At 43.9% G+C, this 20,607-nt stretch overlaps 1 protein-coding gene across 1 annotated transcript in view; it reads right to left on the bottom strand.

Annotated features, from left to right (window-relative positions):
- The window catches only part of CA10 (carbonic anhydrase 10), a 501,647-nt gene that overhangs the window by 89,106 nt on the left and 391,934 nt on the right, over positions 1–20,607 (bottom strand). Inside the window, exon 4 of the mRNA XM_045983884.1 lies at positions 17,301–17,486. Within this exon, the coding sequence (XP_045839840.1) occupies positions 17,301–17,486 (186 nt within the window). The remainder of the gene's footprint in view (positions 1–17,300; positions 17,487–20,607) is intronic.

Here is a 20,607-nt window from a genome sequence, read left to right as displayed (position 1 = left end):
TTCTGCTAAATCTCTCAGATCCTGGTTTTCTATGACAATGGGGATATTGACATGGCATTAATTTTCAGAAAACACAAAGCTTAGGCCAACACATGTGGTCAGAAGGGGAAGTAAGTGTCAAATAGACATCTCTCCAAAATGGCCAACAAATCAGGACAGAAGGTGAATCAGTGAGGCATAAGTTGGTGCCATTATTATTCCCATTTTAAAGATGAAGAAGCTGAGGCAGAGACCTGGAAAATAACTTGCCAAGGGCTAGCACCAGCAGTAGAGCAAGCGTCAAGTCCAAGCAATCCGGAAGTGCCCATAATCCCTCACCCATGGGTCTGTGTATTCCCACGGCAAGCAGTGCCATCTCTTACCACAGAACTTGGTGAGAAACACTAAATGTCTCCTGGCTAGAATGGAAACTCCTCGAGGACATGGATTGTTCATTATTCATATTTGAACCCAGAGGCTGGGAACATTTTTCACAGTAAAAACCCCAATACGGGTCTATGATGAATAAATATAATTCATGACACAGAGTTTTTGGGTTTTTCATTATTTTGAATTAGTGGTTTTCTGTTTCCTTGATGAGGAAGTTATTAAACACACCAATCAGACTTTGTCAAACCTTGTGATGCAGGAATATTTTCTTCCTTGTTGGATTCTTTTTCTGAACTTGTTGGCAATTATTTCCTGGTAGAAATGTTTTGTAAATGTGGCCCCAAAATCAACAGGGACTCAAGAAAGTTTAAGGGATAAACATGTATTTGCACTGAAGCAAATCATACTGCATAGCTAGGGAAGTAGTTGGTTTTGCAAATTTAACCCTGATCCCCAGCTCTTAACTCAAGAAAACATTCTTTTTTTTCCTTTTAAAAAAGAAATTGAATATATGCCAGTATGAAAAAAAAAGCACCTTCAATATTAAAGGTCCACTGTAAATGAACTTTTCTTTTAATTAAATCGAGCACCCAAATTAAATAATATAACCTTCAATGTTGATCAAGCTCAGCCCCTGCCCAAAAAAGCTGTGTGTTTCTCACCTGTTGACATTTTCTAGAACACTAATAACAAGAAAACTATCCCAGTGGGGATATCCTGGACTTTGAAATTCCAAAGGATTTTGGAGAATATCCTACACCTGGGGCTTTTAAGAAATTAAGTCAACACAAGGGACAGAATAATTCCTTGGGTTGTTTCAGTGCCATGGAATGGACAGAGATTAGATACAGTTGTCATATACTAATCATCTGTACCCAGATAAGATGGTCCCTGACGAGGTGGGCAACAGGGAGCTCGAATGATCAGCCCCACTGGATGCTTACTCAACAGGCTTAATATCAAGTGAGTGAAAGTGGCTCCAAGCCAATGAGCAATTTTGAACAATATAAACACTCCTTCCTCTTCTTGCTCTGAGTTCTGGAAACTGACAGGCAAGAGGTGAGAACACATGTAAAGGTCCACTAATTATTTTAGAAATGTTCCCTCTTTGGGTGGATGGAGAAGAGTCTTTATTTTAACTCTTCTATTCCAAGGTTAGACCACATCCCTTCCAAGTCTGCGTGTTTTTACCCAAGACATCTCATCAGCCCATTTCTGGAGAAGACAACAGATAGAGAGGGAAGGTGCTGGAAATAAACATTCTTGACATCCCCTCTGTGCCAGACACAGTGCTAAGGCTCTTTATCTCAAACTGCCTTATTTTATCCAAACAACAAACCCTCTGAGGTTGATATTGTTACTATCATTTTTCTCATCTTGGAGGTTCCTAAATATTTTTGAAGGGCACACAGGAAGTGGCAGAGCTGGCATGTGAAAGTGGGTTTGCTTGATGCCAACCCCTGGGAAACTTTTTTTTTAAAGGTTTTTTTTTTTAATTTATTTTCCAGAGAGAGAGAGAAAAAGAGAGAGAGAGAGAGAGTACACACAAGCAGGCAGAGAGGCAGGCAGAGGCAGCGAGAGAAGCAGGCTCCCTGCAGAGCAAGGAGCCTGATGTGGGACTCGATCCCAGGACCCTGGGATCATGACCAGAACCAAAGGCAGCTGCTTAACCAACTGAGCCACCCAGGCGTCCCCTTGGGAAACTTTTTTGAGCCCACCCCATTTATGTACTGGCAGAAAGGGAAGAAAGGGAAGAACAGTGTCAGCAGCCAGGAAGATGAGCAACATGGCTGTGATGTGCCACTGATGTCCCCACGATGGGTGAAATTGTTGTGAAAATCATGAGATGCTAAATTCTTTGAGAGCACACCATGGATTGACTACCTTTATTCTTTCTATTAATAGGTGCTATTCTATTTGTCTGGGATACTCTTATCCTATTTCAGCCACATTCATACGTTTCGTTCAAGATCTTGCTCATGTCCAAAAGCCTTCTCCAACCCCAAGATTCACGTCCAATATATCATGTGGATTTTGTTGGGCTAAGCAGGAAAAGAACTTTGTTCTCCACCACAGTCAACATTTTAGGGGGGCATCCAAATGGCTTACAGTGACTGCTTACTCCATGTAATTGCTCTCCTTCCCATTGGGGAAGGTCTCCCCAGACCTGTTTATCTACATGACGCCACCTCACATGCATAGATGGTTGGGTCAGAGAGGACATCAGATCTAGGTTGGAAAAAATCAAACCTCTCCTCTGGAGAATTTGGAATTGGGATGAAGAGCCAGCCAGCCAGTCAGGCCAGGGTGGTCTTGATCCAAGAGGGCATAAACTTGGGAGCCTAAGGGGGGGTCATTTATTCCCTGCATGGGCACAAAGAATTGCAAGAAAAGGACAGCTGATGGAGAGAATGAGAATAAAGTAGCCATGTGGAGGTCAGAAGTGGGGTTGGAGTAGTTACCAGGGTCATGACCTTGTTTCCCTTCTGGGTTCCAGTCTCTTCACTGGCCCAGGTGACCTTGAGTCCTGTGACATACCCCAGAGGCTTTCCATAGATTGCTTTGGTCGCTTTACTTAGCTTAAGGGAGTTCCTTTGACTTGTATCCCAAAGCACACCACTTAAGATATACTTAAGGACATAAACTCCATGAGGACAGTGGCTGGGTTTGTTCATGGCGCAGCCCTAGGTTGGAGCCGTTCTCGGCTTAACTGCATGGATTTTTGTTGAAATGCCCTCGCTGATGATACAGCTTTTCTGTCTAAGAGATAGAGAGAACACTACCTGACCCTCCTCCAAACCATCGTCTGCTACCAGAAATTAAAAGAATTGAAACCAAGGGTTGGTTGGTTCCTTTGAGAGACGGGGGGCCTCATCCCCGTCATTCCATCCCATTTCCAGTTTGAGAATGCAGATAGGGCGAAAGCTGAAAAGTATCCAGAAATGAGAACAGCAGGAGAAAGTGACAAGTGAGACAGGGTATGAAGGGTCTTGTTTTGTTCTGTGTGCTTTGGCATCAACTTGTTCTTTAATTAAGGGGGAAAAAAATCACCCTCCAGCTAGTAAAGACACCCCTAAGAAAATTAAAATAATGTAAATCAAGCTAAATGAATACTCCAGAAGCAGCACCAGAGCTTGGTGGGACTGAGTGTTTGGATGCCCCTGAGGTTTTAAAAAGCAAAGCCGGCAACTGCCTTTTGGAACAGAAACCCTTTCCCTTTTGTTTGATGGCAAAGAGGGCTAAATGCTGACACCAATAGGGATTTACAGAGAGGTTTACGGTGAGAGAATCTTCTTGCTGTTCTGGCTCTCTAAAGACCAGAATTGAAACAAAGCCTAAGTGGATGATAATGATAATTCCTGGGGTTTCTTCCTGGGGGTGCTCCATGTAGAGAAATCACTTAAATTGTAATTAAAATACACAAAGCAACATGGTTCGAGGGGAACCTCTGGTTTCCAGTAAAATACCCTAGTAACCACAGGAACATTTTACCTGGGAGGGAGCTGAAGGATGGAAGCCTTGTAGAATGTGTGTGTGTGCGCACGTGCGCTAACACTATTAGTACTGTGGCCACTGTAACAGGGACACAAGGAGGAGGCTCGACACTTCAGGCATTGTAACAAGTAAAGGTGACATATCCAAGTCAGCAGAAGCATCTCAGCTTGAATTTATGGTGTCACATCAAATGTCTTAATTTCCTAAGCTTTTACCTTAAAGGACATACGATGGCGGCCAATTATAGAGTATATACTTAATCTTTGGGAGAAGCTCTCCAATGTAGCACACAGATTTTATGGGAGACCCATGCTTCTGACCCTCCACACAGCACAACAAACCCCTCAGTCCACGTTTATATGTGATGATAAAATTACACGGGAAGATTTTACTTCTCTTGGCCCCTTGGTTCCGGGAGGGCTCTAATTGAGGTACTCCAATCCTCCAATTTTCTGGGCTAGGGGAAGGAGATCTAGAGAGGTTAAGCAGCTTGCTCAAGGTCTTCTAGACACAGGGTGACCCTATGATTCATTGTACAAAGTGAGGCATTTTTGAGAGAAAAGGAGGTGCTATTTCAGGACCAACTGGCCTCAATCTAGACCGCCCTAGGAGCATGCGATCATCCAATTCAGTCTAGACCGCCTTAGAATTCGATCATCCTACTTAGATAGCTCAAGGTTTTGTCTCAGACACAGAGCATGAGAAAATGCTGTACTTGCTGGTGACCTTTGCAAGAATGAAGGAGTCCTTATCTGGGAAAGGGGAAGGGCGCTCCCAGAGGCCAGGATGGGGATTGCACTTCCTTGCACGTGCTCCTGCTGAATGCTTTCCCCCACACTGCCAAGCTGGTCTGCACGGGGCCCTGTGATGACTAGAAAGAGGTGCAGTTCTGAGGACAAACATCTTGGCCAGTGGGTGGCACATGTGCATGCAGCCCTCTTCTAGGGAGTATTGATACCAATAAGAAATCAGCAATCAGAAACGGTGAAATGTAGACATTTCACCTGCTGCACGGATGCCACTCTGGATTCATAGATGGGGACAGAGGGTAGAAATGTTGACCTTGACAGATGGACCTCGAAGAAGCATACTGTTCCCAATAAATGCTACTATATCTGAGCGCTCACTGCGCATCAGACACTGTTCTGGGCACTTTACGTATACCAATACTCGTAATCCTGAAAACAACCCTACGGGGTAGAATGGTTCTGTATCCTAATTATGATGATGGTTATGCAAATCTGTATGTGCGAAAGGTCAGAGAACTGTATGCCGAAGGAAAACGGTTAATTTAAATGTAGATCATTTAAACAATAAATGATATATATCATATATATATCATATATATGATATAGAGGCAACCCACAGAATGGGAGAAGATATTCGCAAATGAAACTACAGATAAGGGGCTGATATCCAAGATCTATAAAGGACTCCTCAAACTCAACACTCAAAAAACAGATAATCACATCAAAAAAATGGGCAGAAGACATGAAGAGACACTTCTCCAAAGAAGACATACAAATGGCTAATAGACACATGAAAAAATGTTCATCATCATTAGCCATCAGGAAGATTCAAATCAAAACCACATTGAGATATCACCTTACACCAGTTAGAATGGTGAAGATTAACAAGGCAAGAAACCACAAATGTTGGAGAGGATGTGGAGAAAGGGGAAACCTGTTACACTGTTGGTGGGAATGCAAGTTGGTGCAGCCACCTTGGAAAATAGTGTGGAAATTCCTTAAGAAATTAAAAATAGAGCTACCCCAGGGTGCCTTTGGCTCAGGTCATGGTCTCAGGGTCCTGGGACTGAGCCCCGCATCAGGCTCTCTACTAAGTGGGGAGCCTGCTTCCTCCTCTCTCCCTGCCTGCCTCTCTGACTACTTGTGATCTTTATCAAATAAATAAATAAAATCTTAAAAAAAATAGAGCTACCCTATGACCCTGCAATTGCACTACTAGGTATTTATCCCAAAGATACAGATGTAGTGAAAAGAAGGGCCATCTGTACCCCAATGTTCAGAGCAGCAATGGCCACAATCGCCAAAATGTGGGAAGAGCCAAGATGCCCTTCAACTGATGAATGGATAAGGAAGATGTGGTCCATATATACAATGGAGTATTCTGCCTCCATCAGAAAGGATGAATACCCCACTTTTATATCAACATGGATGGTACTGGAGGAGACTATGCTGAGTGAAGTAAGTTAAGCAAAGAGAGTCAATTATCATATGGTTTCACTTACTTGTGGAACATAAGGAATAACATGGAGGACACTGGGAGATGCAGAGGAGAAGTGAGTTGGGGGAAGTAGGAGGGGGAGACGAACCATGAGAGACTGTGGGCTCTGAGAAACAAACTGAGGGTCTGTGGACTGTGGAGGGGAGGGGGGCAGGGGAGATGGGTGAGCCTGGTGGTGGGTATTAAGGAGGGCACGTATTGCAAGGAGCACTGGGTGTGGTGCTTAAACAATGAATCTTGGAACACTGAAAAAATAAAATTGAAAAAAAATTTTAAAAAAGACTACATACTGTATGAGTCCATTGAAATTTGAAAAAAGCAAAACTACAGGGAGAGCACATCAGTGGTTTCCAGGGGTCAGGGGATTGACTGTTGAGGGACATGAGGCCACCTTTTGTGGTGATGAAAGGGTTTGAGATCATAGCCATAGCAGTGGTTACATGACTATGTACTTATGAAGATATATTGACTTGTACAGTTAAAATGCTGACTTTCATTGTAGGTAAACTCTACCTCAATAAAGCTGGGGAGGGGAGTCCCACAGATGGCCATCACTGTTAATCTCATCAGTAAGGAAACTGAGGGACAAGTGGGTTGAGTAACTTGCCCAAGGTCACAGGTGTGTGTGACAAAGCTAGATTCAAACATAGGAATGAATAACTCTGGCAATTTTAAACTCTGAGATTAACCACTGCTCACGTAAGTAGGTTCTAGCTCATCACCCGGGGGGCAGGGAAATACATCAGCCCTAGACAGGCAGGTGCAACAGGAAATGTGTGATCCCTACCAAGGACCTCACAGAAACAACAGTTTTTCTGGGTGGCTGTTTGGGTCCACTACAATGGTCTTTCCTGAAGCAGACACTGCTATTTGCTTTGAAAAGCCTGGAGCAGGGGGCTGAGTCCTGAGGCAGGTATCTGGTGATCGCTGGGCCTTCCCCCTTTTCCTGGCCAGGAGTGTGATCTAAAACCTCCTGGCTAAGCTCACTTTGTCAAAGAGGTCCTGCAGGGTCCATGTTTAAGATTCAATCCAGAAATTTCTAGGTCAGCAAACAGATCCACTGCAAGAAAATACATTTGCCCAAGCAACCTCTGAGACTAAGGAATAAGGCTTCCCACGCTTTGCAGAGGGAAACAGATGTTTGTACACAAACAAATTTACAGATAAGCAATACCTTGCTTATTGTGTTTCAAAGACGTGCGTGAAAAAAAAAATCACTGTGCATCTGTATGCAATGTCCCAATTGCTGTCCATCTGAGACGGACAGGTGGATGGACCTACAGTCCTCAGCAGGTGCACAGAAGTGAATATTTCCCCTTGCAGTGCATGCCACTTGGAGAGACAGGCTCCGGTCTCCCTTGACAGCCAGAGAAAGTGCAGGTTGCTCCTGAGGCTGGTGCAGCATCCTCTCAGGTGACACACAGGGCACTTGTGATTAGAGAGAAGGAGCTTAACCTGTGATCAAGCAGCTACTTAGAAGCAGAACCAGTTAGGTGCCCTGACTTTGCATAGCTGAAGCCAGAGACCTGGGTTCAAATCCCCACTCTTCCCCTAATGGACCATGTGACTGAAGCTGGTTCTTTAATCTCTCTGACTTTTTTTTTCCTTTTTGTAAAAATGGTGCTTCCGAGTGTTAGCTCACAGGTTTATTGTGAGCCCTGGGTGTGAGAAGAGATATGAACTATGTACTGGGTCATAGGACATGCTCGATAAATGAAAGCCGACGGTAGCAACCACCTTGGCACATTGTGATTATCTTTATATGTCCTCTCTGCAAAGACTTTGGACTAGATGACTAGCACCGCACTTTATAGCTTAAGAAGCCCTATCACAGGAATGCTTTTTCTCAATACACAATCAACCGATCGCGTCTGTGGGACTGGTATTATTAAACCCAGATCAGAGTTTTAAAAGGGTAGGGAAGGCTAAGTGATCTGTCCCATTTTGACCTTCCTGAGATCACACAGCTAGTAGGTGTCAGAACGGGGTGTTGAAGGCAGATCTTTGAAGTAAAAACGTTAGCCTCCATCCAGTACCACAAGTATCTGACTCCCAGGCCACTATCCCTTCCCCATGGTGTGCTTGCCTCTGCTTCCCTGCAGCCCTCTTCTAGGCCAAGCAACTACTGCTCTTGGAAATGGCCTCTACCAAGCTGATCCAATGAATAATCATGAGACCATCCTAGTGTTGCCCTTTTACTGCTGAGATGGGGATAGATTTATAGAGGCTGACTCTGGCTGGTATTTGGGAATGGATAATTACCTTCACTTACTATATCCTAGGCTGCTTCGGCTAAATATTTACTGCCCAGAATTCTGCCCTTTCCAACCAGTTCTGAACACGAGCATGCCACAGGCAACTAACTGGTATAATTCATTCGGGGCGACCATAAATCTAAGGCTTCCACCAGAAATGATGCAAAAAATTAATGGAACATGAAATCAAGTAAATGGAATTGAGTACAGTAATTAGTTCATATTTTAATCCTCAGGTCTGTTTATTATCCATCAACTGGCGAGCAATTAAGTCGGCACCATTGAGATGATTAGCTTTGTTTCAGCAAAAGTTTATCGATATGTCAGAGCAAATGAATCTGAGGGTTTTAAACGGCTTTATTTTGAATTGTATAGCAGCACATCCATGGAGCAGCTAGACATCTCATGATTTAATTTTGCAATATTATTATCTAGATTACTTATATTTAATATTACGAAGCTGTTCTAGATGTTTATTGGGGAGTGTGGATGGAAGGGGGGATTCAAACTGTAGAAAAGCATGGCTTCTATTCTCAAGTCCTCATGATTGCCTTTTCATATTAAGACCAACCAAAGGGTCTTTCAGGAATTTTACTTTCTATTTTAGCCTTCCAGTCTTTCATTTCTACATTTCTTGCAATCAGACACTATTACAATTCTCACATGGTGGTATTTTTGTTGGGGGTAATTTGGTGACTTCTAGAACCCTATCCGCAGGGATGCTGATGAGTGCTCCTGTTTGGAAAGTAATCTGTCCATGTCTCTGCCTTTTTGAGGCTGTCTGCATAAATGTTCTTGTGTTGGGTTCTGCTCACTAAGCTAGGGAATCTGATTATCAGACTACACCTGCTCTGTGGGGCAACTAAACCAGATGGACTCAAAGGGCCCGCTGAATCTTGGGATTGTACATAATTTACATTTTTATCTGAAAAATTTTAAATCTCAAACTAGGGCGCCAGAAACTTAAGTTTGGGTCCTAATTCTGCCACTGACTCTCAGTGACTTTGGGCAGTGCTCTTATCCTCTCTGTCATCTGATTTTTCTATTGTACAGTAAGTGGTTTGGAAGAGGTGACCTCCATGGGACCTCCAATTTTAACACTTCAGACAGAGGCTTTCAGCAGGCTCGTTCTTTTCAATAGCAGGTCCATCCCTTGAAGTAGGAATGTGATCTTTGGTGGAACCTCCGCAAATTTTGGGAACTCTTGACAGTGGTCAGAGTAGTAGTGAATGGGTCACTCTTACTTCACACCTTTCTTTTCTAGCCGATTTTATTCCTGTGGCTTTGGAAATGGGTGTAAAAAGTACACCTCATTGGTAGAAGTGTCAGGCCCAGTACCCTCCTTAACTGCAATGTCATTGGTTACTAAATAAAGAAAGACCACATTTGACACTTATAAAACCAAACACTGATGGTCTCCATGGTGACCATTATGTTCTAGGCTGAACCTTGATCAAGTCCCAGGTAATGTCTATCTTTCACATCAAAGTCTTTGTAATATAATACCTCCTTCCCTGCTTTAGACGGAATACCAGGGAGGAGATTAGAGTCCAGTAGAAGACCATGGTGGCTGTCATAATGGCATCCTGGCAGGACCAGGTCAGAGGTATGCTGCAGGTTGGAATGGGAGCCCATGGGATAAAGAGTTGGCCTCAGCAAGTTGTCTTTAACTGCAGTGTTTCTCTCCTTGGCTGCCCCATGGTGTCCATCTAAAACTAGCAATCCAGGAAGCTGCTGACTTGGTTGGGTTGTCCCTTCCCAGAAGTAATTATAAAAATGTCCAAAGGCAAGACTCTCTATCCTTAGATCACAGTCTTCATCTACTTGCTGGCATCATCATAATAGGTCTGGGCTTCCGACTTCTGTTTGCTTTGCTTCTCGAAGGCCAGTTTACTAACTCTGAGTGGGAATGGCTTCTGGGGATCCAGAACTTTGGCTTCTAGCATTGGCAGAGATAAATTCCCTGGTCTGATCTTGGGAGTAATTCCAGGGCCTGAAATGAGGAATCTACATGAATTTTTCTAGCATGTTGGCTATGCATTGTTCCATTCCTCCTCCCAGGGACTCTGAAGAATTCATTTACTCTGCATATGCAAATAACTTAACATATCTAGAACTTCTGTTGATATTGACATTAACTTTATAGGTTTGCCATTACGATGATAGAACTGAATTCATGATAGACTGGGCATAATTTAGACACTCTTAAAGTTGTCATCTTTTTTTTAAAAAAGATTTTATTTATTTATTTGACAGGGAGAGAGCACAAGTAGGTAGAGAGGCAGGCAGAGAGAGAGAGGAGGAAGCAGACTCCCCGCCAAGCAGAGAGCCCGATGCAGGACTCGATCCCAGGACCTTGAGATCATGACCTGAGCCGAAGGCAGAGGCTTAATCCATTGAGCCACCCAGGCGCCCAAAGTTGTCATCTTTTAAGTTATCTTCATTTGCTCATTCAGTCTTTTCATTCAGTAATATCTGTCAGGTGCCTATCACATGTATGGGGACATATTAAAAAGTACAACCTAGGGGCACCTGGGTGGCTCAGTGGGTTGGGGCCTCTGCCTTTGGCTCAGGTCATGATCCCAGCATCCTGGGATCGAGCCCCGCATCGGTCTCTCTGCTTGGTGGGGAGTCTGCTTCCCCCCCCCGCAACCGCCTGCTTGTAATCTCTATCTGTCAAATAAATAAATGAAATCTTAAAAAAAAAAAGTATAACCTACTCTGTGACTTCCGGGAGCTGACATTCTGGGAAGTCAGGGTCTTCCCCATGGTCTACAGATCTTTGAAGTCCCCCCCTGGGCTAGGGCTCAGAGTAGGTGAGCAGTCACTACTCTGGGGTTTATGGGTAGGTAAAGCTTGGTTGGTTTAAGCAATGTTATGAATCAGAAGACCTGAGCTAAGCCTAATCTCGATCATTTACTGTCTGCATAGTCTTGGGCCTTAGTTTCTCCAGATTCAGAGGGAGACGATACTAAGAGGTAACCTTACCAAGCTAGCATTGGGTGATTAAATGGGAGAATTTGTGTTGTGCTTTGGAATTCATTGAGAGTATCAGCCAAAGTCCATACAAAGGAAAAGATGACCTGATGTACACTGCCCCGCCCCCTCTCTCCTCCCTGACTTCTCATGCCCTCTCACTTACCCCGTGCTCATGCTCCTCTCCTTCTTCCTAGAACGCTCAAAGAACGCTTTCCCCCACTTCAAAGCCATGGTACCAGCTGTCACCTACTGCCTGGAACGTCCTTCCCCTAGACATCTCTATGGCAACCTCACAGATGGCATCCTCTCAATACAGCTTACACGGACCACCCTGCTTACCCTTGAAACTCATTACCTCCACTCCTCATGCTCCGGTCCCTCTTGACTCTATTTTCTCCCATGGCATTGATCCTCTTCTAACTTATCACATGCATTGACTCATTTATTATGTTTATTATTCATTATTTGTCTATTCTCACTTGACTGCAAGCACCATACCGGAAGGACTTTTATCTATTTTCTTCACTGGAGCACATGATAGGCACTCAATATTTGTTAGCTGAATGAATGAAGGAGGGAATGAATGAAAAGCACATCAGGAAGCACATCAACAGTGGCCAGATGTTAGCAGTGAGACTCCGTAGCCACCTGTGGACGAGCCAGGCGAGTTCTGGCTTGTGCTGCAGAGTAACTGACTCAAGTCTCCGCCTTGTTCCTCCAAGGTGACACTTTGTTCAATCATTTTGTGTTCTTTACCACACTGAGGATAGGGCTGGGTTAGGACCTTGTTAATAAATTTTGAATCTCTCAAAGTACAATCCTTTCTCAAAGAAAGCCCAGAACACGCCTTCATGGTAGCTGTGAACTAAACCACTCTTTCTCTTTTCCAGTTTCTAACAGAACTCAGTGCTTTGGACAGCCTCTATCGAAACCCTTCATCTTCAGTTTAAAGGAAGTTGCATGTTCCTGGTGTAGTCAATGAATACAACACACCCAGAATTCTAGGAACAAAGCCTGTAAGTTTTGAATTCCTACGTTGCCAATAGTTGACTGAGTTATGGATTCAGTGACTGAATGACTCATTGCAAAAACATCAATTAAGCACTTACAGAATGTTGGGTACTGTGCTAGGTGTATGGTATCCAAAGATGAGTAGTGAAGAGTCCCTGTCTTTAAGGGGTGTAGGAAGATGATTATTCTTTCATTCAGTAAACACTTATGACTCTGCCCTCATGTGTCCGACAGTGTACAAAGGGCTGGGAATACAGCGATGATCAAAATAAAATCTCTATCAACAAAGAACTCCATTTCCAAGAGAACTGAGAGTAAAGAGTTATAAAATCTACAGTGATGAGCAATTTAATAGATTGGGGTCAGCAACATTTCTGTGTAAAAGATCAGATATTTTGCAACCGTTTCAGCTTTGGCAGGCCACACAGCGTCTCTGTTACATGTTCTTCTTTGGGGGAAAAAAATCCTTTAAATACGTAAACCATGCTAAGCTACTTGACTGAGTTTGGTCCATAGGCTATAGCTTGCGGACCACTAAATTGGTGAATATGGAGGATTCTCTGGGAGTCACTGGCTGGGAGGAGGGAAGGAGGCTTGGAAAGCTCTTGGGTTGGGGATGGGGGGCTGTGTGGGAATGAGGAAAAGAGAGAGAAAGCTGGCATTCAGGACAGAGGGAACACTATTACCACGGCTCTCAGGGAGCTCTTCCATATGTACAACCGTGTCCCTGTTATTCTTAAACATCCCAAATCTCATTCCCCTTCAAAACTCCACTTGTGCCAAGGAACATCTCTACAAGGAGGTCCCAGCCTCCCGGCAAAGTGCTAATTACATTGCCTGAGTACCTCCCTCCAGAGCCGTTCCATGCCTAATGGGGCCCTGGTTCTCTGTGATGTGCTCCTCGGTGCTTTTCATACTCTAGAACACTTTGGAACAATTCGGTGTTGCTTATTCCTCCAAATTTGTGTGGCTTCAGCGCAGCCAGTCTCTAAAGGATGCATGTAACTGACTCCGGGAAGGGAATAGGGCCTGCATTTTTTTCACTGCTCAGTTGTTTGCATGGAGATAATTATTTTCCCTTTCCTGGTTCAGAGCCACTAAATAAATAGGTAACCCAACAAACAAGCCAACGAACACATAAATAAATAACATACGACTTTTGTTCCCCCCCCTTTTTTTTTAAGATTTTATTTATTTATTTGACAGAGATCACAAGTAGGGAGAGAGGCAGGCAGAGAGAGAGAGGAGGAAGCAGGCTCCCCACCAAGCAGAGAACCCGATGCGGGTCTCGATCCCAGGACCCTGGGATCATGACCTGAGCGAAAGGCAGAGGCTTTAACCCACTGAGCCACCCAGGCGCCCCTTGTTCCCCCTTTTAAAGGAAACAATCTTATCCACATTCATGGCCATAGCTGTGGACCGGTTCCTTGCTCAGATGTGTGTGAGCAGAATTAGAGACTCGAGAGGCTGAGCCCAGGAAGGCTCATGTTCCTAGCTCACCCTCAGTGAGAGCAGCAACTGTGCCCGGCCACACAGGCGTCCATCTGTCCTCTACTTAAAACAGTCCCGAGAGACCTACTTCATAACCCTCTTCCTGAAGCATCCTCAAATATAAGCCATGTGACACTGTATTTTAAATATACATGTCCCTCAGTAGACTGTCTGCTCTGCAGGGCTGTGGAGTTCAGCACACAGCAGGAGGACAGGAGGTATGGGAAGATGGATGGCACCAACGGGAGGACCTGGCAGAGGTTTCCTACAAAATGGCGGGCATGAGTCTCAGTATATACCCTCCCTTGGGCCTTCTGAAAGAGCTTCAAGAAGGTATTAAAAAATGAATCTTTCCAACCTCCCCTCAATAAGAAAACTTGTGTTTTTTTTTGTCTAACCTCACTATTGGAACTTCATCCATCCCCATGATTCTTTTCAAATATTATCTCCTGCCTGGTTAATGCATTTGTTTCTTTTCGTAAATACCCGACTTTAGAGAGGACATGAATCTAACCAGTTAGACACGATTAGCAGGCAAAGGGTCTTCCTTATTAAGAACGGTTCATTTTCCCTTCTTGAAAAAAATGGAGATATTTGAATCCCTGAATATGCTCATTTATCACCGACCCCCAACAAGGCATCCAGGAGTGCTCCATGTAGGACATGAATAATTAAAAAAAAAAATGCGGTTGCTGACTGTGTCGTACATCCACGCAGCTTTATAAAACAAAGCAAATGATTACCATCAATTACAATAACCTCACTAGACAAGACTGCAATTAATCTACAGCTCTTGAGATAACGACAGTTGCGCTGTGCCAAGGAAAATGCCCGGCATTAATTGACTTATCACGATCAGCGATGATAGATGGGACAGATGGCGATGTGATTATTCATTGTCAACAAAACAAACACACGCTCCGTTGCTAGAAGTGTCTGCTTAGGTGCTCTCAGAGGATAGCCAAAAACAGAGACCAAAGGTGGCTTTGAGGAGAGCACAAAATAAAAATAAGACACCGACCTACAGGATGGGCTCTGTGTACTCTAACTGGGGCTAACACTCAGGGGCATCTGGTTGGGGGACATTTTCTAGCAGGAAATCATGGATTGCATGGGATTTCAGCACTAGAAGGTGCATTCATGAGGTGCTCATGAGGATATGAGGTGAGTCATTCTTATGAAGTCCTCAAATTCCATTCCATGCTTAGTAATTCCAGTGATGGGAATTCGCTATTGCAAAGGCAGACTCATTCCAGCAATGGATAGCTCTCACTGTTAGAACATATTATTTATTTTGCTGAACTCCATCTGTCTAGGACTTCCATCCATGGACCCTAGGTCTTTTCCCTCAGGCCACAGAGAAGGTGCCAAAATTTTTAGTCACTAAACTCTTAAATATCTCAAAGGCTAATACTTAGCCACGTGACATTATTTGGGTGCTTCTAGCATTTTGATTTCTTGCACCTACACCCACACCAGTTCAGAATTCACTCCATACTTAGACCACTCATACCGAGGGGCTCGGAAAGAAATATGACATAGCTGATGTCGGCTGCCCATGACAAAGTGTGAGAGTTCTTGTGCTGAGGCCAAGGCTCTGGCTTGCCTTCTTGGGAAGCTATTCCCCAGATCCCATCCATCTAGACAGCACCCCAGCTTTGCCATTTGCAGTGACACCTGGGTGCCCTTTTTAATTCTTGTGCAATATGGTTTGGTTGGTTAAGTCTTCATTATTTAGAAAACTGGGATAATTACAGCAGAGCTAGGGCTAGAAGTGGCCCAGTGGTCACTCACCAGAATTTCTACAAGTGTGCATAGTTGGGCTCCACTCCCTGAGGCCCTGATTCAATTGTTTTAGGGAAGGATTCAAATGTAAATATTTTGACAATGGTCCCCAGTTAATTCTCACTTGCAACTCTGTTTAGAGGCTCTATTCATTGAGAGCACTTAATAATGTGCTAGTGGAGTGAATGTTTCACAAACCTAGTCAACAGACTCTCCTGGGGGCTTTAAAAATGCAGATTCCTTGGAGTGCCTGATACCTGCGGTCTGGGTATGTCTAGGAAAATTAATACTTTGAGAGATCAACTTGTTATATGTTTCCCTTAAGGATTTTGGAGAGACTCATTTACTCCAATATTGTAGTTCCTATACAAATTACAACGCACCCTTTATCACACATTGAAAAAAGGCAATTCTAAGGAATTCTACAAAGTAAAGATTTTAGCCAAGTAACCATCCACATTTTTTTTCACTCATGCATTGAGTAAATTCATTAATAAATTAATTTTTAGTCGGAGGCAACACTGTGGTAAGGAGAAGACTATAACAGTTCAGTGAGGGAGAAAAGCGAAGAAATGAGCAAGTAAACCAACAAATAAAGTAGTTACAAATATTGAAATAATATGTATTTAAGAAGGAAGTGTCTATTAATTTAGAATAGTCCCTAATTCAGACTGGCAGTCCCTGGTCACTCTCAATTCATGGACTTTGGCCCTGCTTTCATCATCTTCCCTGCTCTATACTCTGGCCCAGAAACAGCAACCCGAGGGAGTTTTTCCTTTAGGGTCCCTATACTCGCCTACGAGTATAGTATGAGTATTAAAAACAATGCCAGGTTTAAACACGATGTTGATTGAAAAAAAATTAAAAAGACCAAGTCAATTGTGAGATACATACTTCTGTTATTTCACAGCTTTCTCGACATCAGGTACCGAGGACTTTTAAAGAGAAACGTAGTTACTGGCTATTTAACATATAAGCACCCTGGACTCCTGGTTGATAACCACCATCAAGTGTAGGAGGACAAATTAACTAGACCATGCTTGTCAAGGGTCAGAACCCGGATGATATCTGTTTAAACTGTAGCTCTCATCCTATAATTGAAGCCATTTGGCTCGCTGCTATGGTCTGAATCCTATCTGGGTTGATGGTGGCACACAGTGATACTCACCATTAATGGTGACATACAGTGACATTTCCAATCTGTAGAAAGTCAGGAAGACCATTTAGTTGCCTGACATTTGTTTCGCAGTAAGTTATAGTTTTGTGCAAATAAGACCCATTCTGCCAGAAGGAAGAATTATGGAGTCTATACCCTCCTATGAGAGGCTGATGGTCCAGGTAGGTCTAAGTGAAGGTATGCAAGAAAAGTGAGGGTTTGGGGTTAAAATAATGCTCCAGAGACACTGTAGGGCGTGAGTCATGAGAGCTGCGCCAGTGTCTCAGAAGGAAATACCCAGGTCCATTGTGGCCTTCCCTAGAAAAAACTGGAAGCACGTTTATAGACTTCTAGTCAACTTGCAAAAAGACAGATGGAGAAAGGAGGCACTGACCTTCTCATTTCACAGATTTAAAAGAAAGCTTTCCATCTGTTATCCCACCTTGGGTATAAATAGGCACCAAGTCTTATTAATTGGCCCTCAGCTTTAGGATTTCAACAGCCCCACATACCTCCCCAGAGAAGGCTTGTCCGTTGAGGAGGTGCTCCGACCCTTGGCTGTCCTCACTCCCGAAGTGTAGTCGGATCTCCTCCAGCCGGTGGCTGTATGTCATGGGTCCTCCTGATATGTTAACCAAGTGCTCCTTGTCCAGGCGCAGGGACACATGTCTTCCAGTGTTGTACATGGTCCCACTGACCTGCAACGCAATGCACACCAAGTCAAGCAAGGTTCTCTTTCCTTGTCTCACCAAACCCAGCATGGTGCTTAGACAGATGCCTTTTGCCTCCTCTTGATGGGCAACCATTAGGCTAAGTCTCTATATGAAATGGGGAGTAGCAGTACCTGGAGGGCATTCCTGCCCTACCTGGCGTATGTGGTACTTTCCGTGAGGCATAAAACATATTCACGATCACACGATCATGTAGGAATTTGAGGTAGGGATTCAAAAGCGACCTCAGCAATTGTGACTAATATTTTGAACATTTCACCTTAGAAAAAGTCACTTGTTCCTCTTAACATAGGTGTTGGCAAGGATGTGGAGAAAGAGGAACACTTGTGCACTGTCGGTGGAAAGGCAAACTGGGCCAGCAGTTCTGCAAAAACAGTATGGAGTTTCCTCAAAGAGTTTAAAAAAAAGAATTACCTTTTGATTCAGCAATCCCACTACTGGATATTTACCCAAAGAATACAAAAACACTGATGCAAAGGCACACAGGCAACCCTTTGTTCTTAGCAGCAATATTTACAAGAGCCAAACCTGGGAAGCAGCCCAAGTATCCATTGATAGCATTGATAGATAAATGGATAAAGAAGACACACACACATACACACACAGAGGAATATTACTCAGCCATAAAAAAGAATGGAATTTTGCCATTTGCAGCAACATGGATGGAGCTACAGAGTATCAGGCTAAGCAAAACAAGTCAGTCAGAGAAAGATAAATATGATTTCCCTTATATGGAATTTAAGAAATAAAACAAATGAGCAAAGGAAGAAGGAAAAAGAGACAAATCACAAGACAGATTCTTAACTCTAGAGAACAAACTGATGGTCACAGGAGGGGGGCCAGGTGGGGGGGATGGGAGAAATAGGTGATGGGGATTAAGGAGTATGCTTGTCACGATGAGCAACAGGTGATGTATGGGATCGTTGAATCACGATATCGCACACCTGAAACTAATACTACTCTGTATGTTAACTATCCTGGAATTAAAATAAAAACTTAAAAAAACAACTTGCCCCTCTAACCATAAGTACTTGGAATGTAGAGACACTGTAAAAGTTAAAATCTCAAGTGTGAGAAATTGGAGAAAGCAAGAGATGCCACTAAGGCCAAATGAGAGACAAGGAAGCCAAAATGGGTGAACAGGAATGAGCTGTCGTGGGAGACTGAAGGCTTTGGTCCGAAGTCTCAGGTGTGCAGTTCCCTGTGCCTTTGTTAGGTCCCTCTCTTGTCCCTGCCACCAGATGCCGTGCAGAATGTGAGCTCTGGGGGCGCCTGGGTGGCTCAGTGGGTTAAGCCTTTGCCTTCAGCTCAGGTCATGATCTCAGGGTCCTGGGATTGAGCCCCGAATTGGGCTCTCTGCTCAGGAGGAAGCCTGCTACCCCACCCCCACCTGCCTCTCTGCCTACTTGTGATCTCTGTCTATCAAATAAATAAATACAATCTTTAAAAAAAAAAAAAAGAATGTGAGCTCTGACCTCTTCTCAGAGCTCATGGATTCAGTGCTATGCTAAAGAGATGGATCCAAGTTTCCCATTTCCCTTCCTCACTCCTGATTCCATCTTGCTTCAGTCTCTCAACTGCCTGACTTTACTGCTTGATACTTGCTTTCCTTCTTTTCTCTTTGAACTTGATATTTAGCTTTATTTTCTTAACTTAGGACCTCTCAACCCTTGATCCTAGAACCCCGATTCCTACCCTTGACTCTACTGCCTTCGTCTCCTGGGTTGACTTAGCTCTTGGGGCAGAACAGAAGATTAAAGGAGACTCTGAATGGGTCTGAATGGAATGCTTCTGGATTCTCAGAGGCTGAGATACTTGGATTTTCTTCCGGCTTATTCTGACTGTTTTGGGCCCAGCCTTCTGCCTTAGGAATTCCTTAATGGCTTTATGTAATGTCTGATACCTTCCTTCGTCATGTTTTTATATATTTTCTCACTAGCGCTATCCTTATCTGACCCTCCATTTTTCTGACACTAGTTTTGTGAATAACCAAATAGGTCTATAGATGGCTCACTGTGGCAGAGACAGTAATGCCCACTAAATATTCCATTGACTCATGATTCTGCCATTTTGCTGTAAGGTGGAGCCCATGTGACTGATGTTGGCCATGAGATGTGAGAGGAAAAGACGGGTGTCACTTCCAGGGTGAAACAGTGGAAAACTTATGAACAAGTCTCCAGTCTCTCTCTCCCTGGCTGCCTCAATCCCTGGGGCCACGTGGAAATATGTAAATGTTCTGTAGCTACAAGATGGAGCTCATGTCAGCCTGGGTGCTTGGCAGATTAAAGGGCAGATTGCAAAAATGGCCAGAATTCTTCCCCTCCGTGTAAATGCATTCTTTACAACATGATTCTGTAGCTGCTTCCATCAAGATAGGGATCTGCTTCTCTCCCTCCTGACTCTGGGCTGGCCTTTTCACTTGCTTTGGCCAATACAGAATATGACGTCTGTGCTTTCTCCTTCAGGGAAACTTGAGACCACGTCAACAAGGGCTAGCCTGCTGGGGGATGATACAACACTGAAGAGAGTCATCCAAGGAGAAGTCATCACAGACTGACCACCCCATGGCTGGCCTGCCAGCTGACTGGCCTAGCTGAAGTCAGCTTAGCCTGGCCTAGACCAGAAGAACTGCCCACAGACCCACAGACTTGGAAGCTAAATAATTGGGGTTTTAAGTCCCTAAGTTTTGGAGGTCGTTTGTAATAGAGCAAAAGCTAACATATACACTAGGTGAATAATCTTCCCCCTCCTGAATCTGGAACTAGCAACAGAAACTCTGTTGAGGGCCTGGCACTGTTGAGTACCTGAACTGGAAAGTCCCATGGAGTCCAGAGACTCAGCCTGCTGGGTAGCTGGAAGTCAGACCAGAGAGAAGCAGATGTGCCAGCAGTGACAGAGGAAACCATGCACTGACACAGGGAGAACAGCTCCTTGACCTTCAGAAATCCTTCCCATCTCCTTCATGAGGTCTGAGCTGCATTTTCTCATATGCTTTACATCTTACCAATAAACTATTTTTTTTCTCAAGCTATCTAACCTTGGCAACCAGATAATCCCAAAGTGTGCACGCCTCCAGTCTCAAAGAAAT

The sequence above is a fragment of the Meles meles genome, chromosome 18 (genome assembly GCF_922984935.1).
Source record: "Meles meles chromosome 18, mMelMel3.1 paternal haplotype, whole genome shotgun sequence".
Taxonomy (NCBI): domain Eukaryota; kingdom Metazoa; phylum Chordata; class Mammalia; order Carnivora; family Mustelidae; genus Meles; species Meles meles.
The sequence above is the reverse complement of the archived record's forward strand: the minus strand, read 5'-3'. Positions and strand labels throughout refer to the sequence as shown.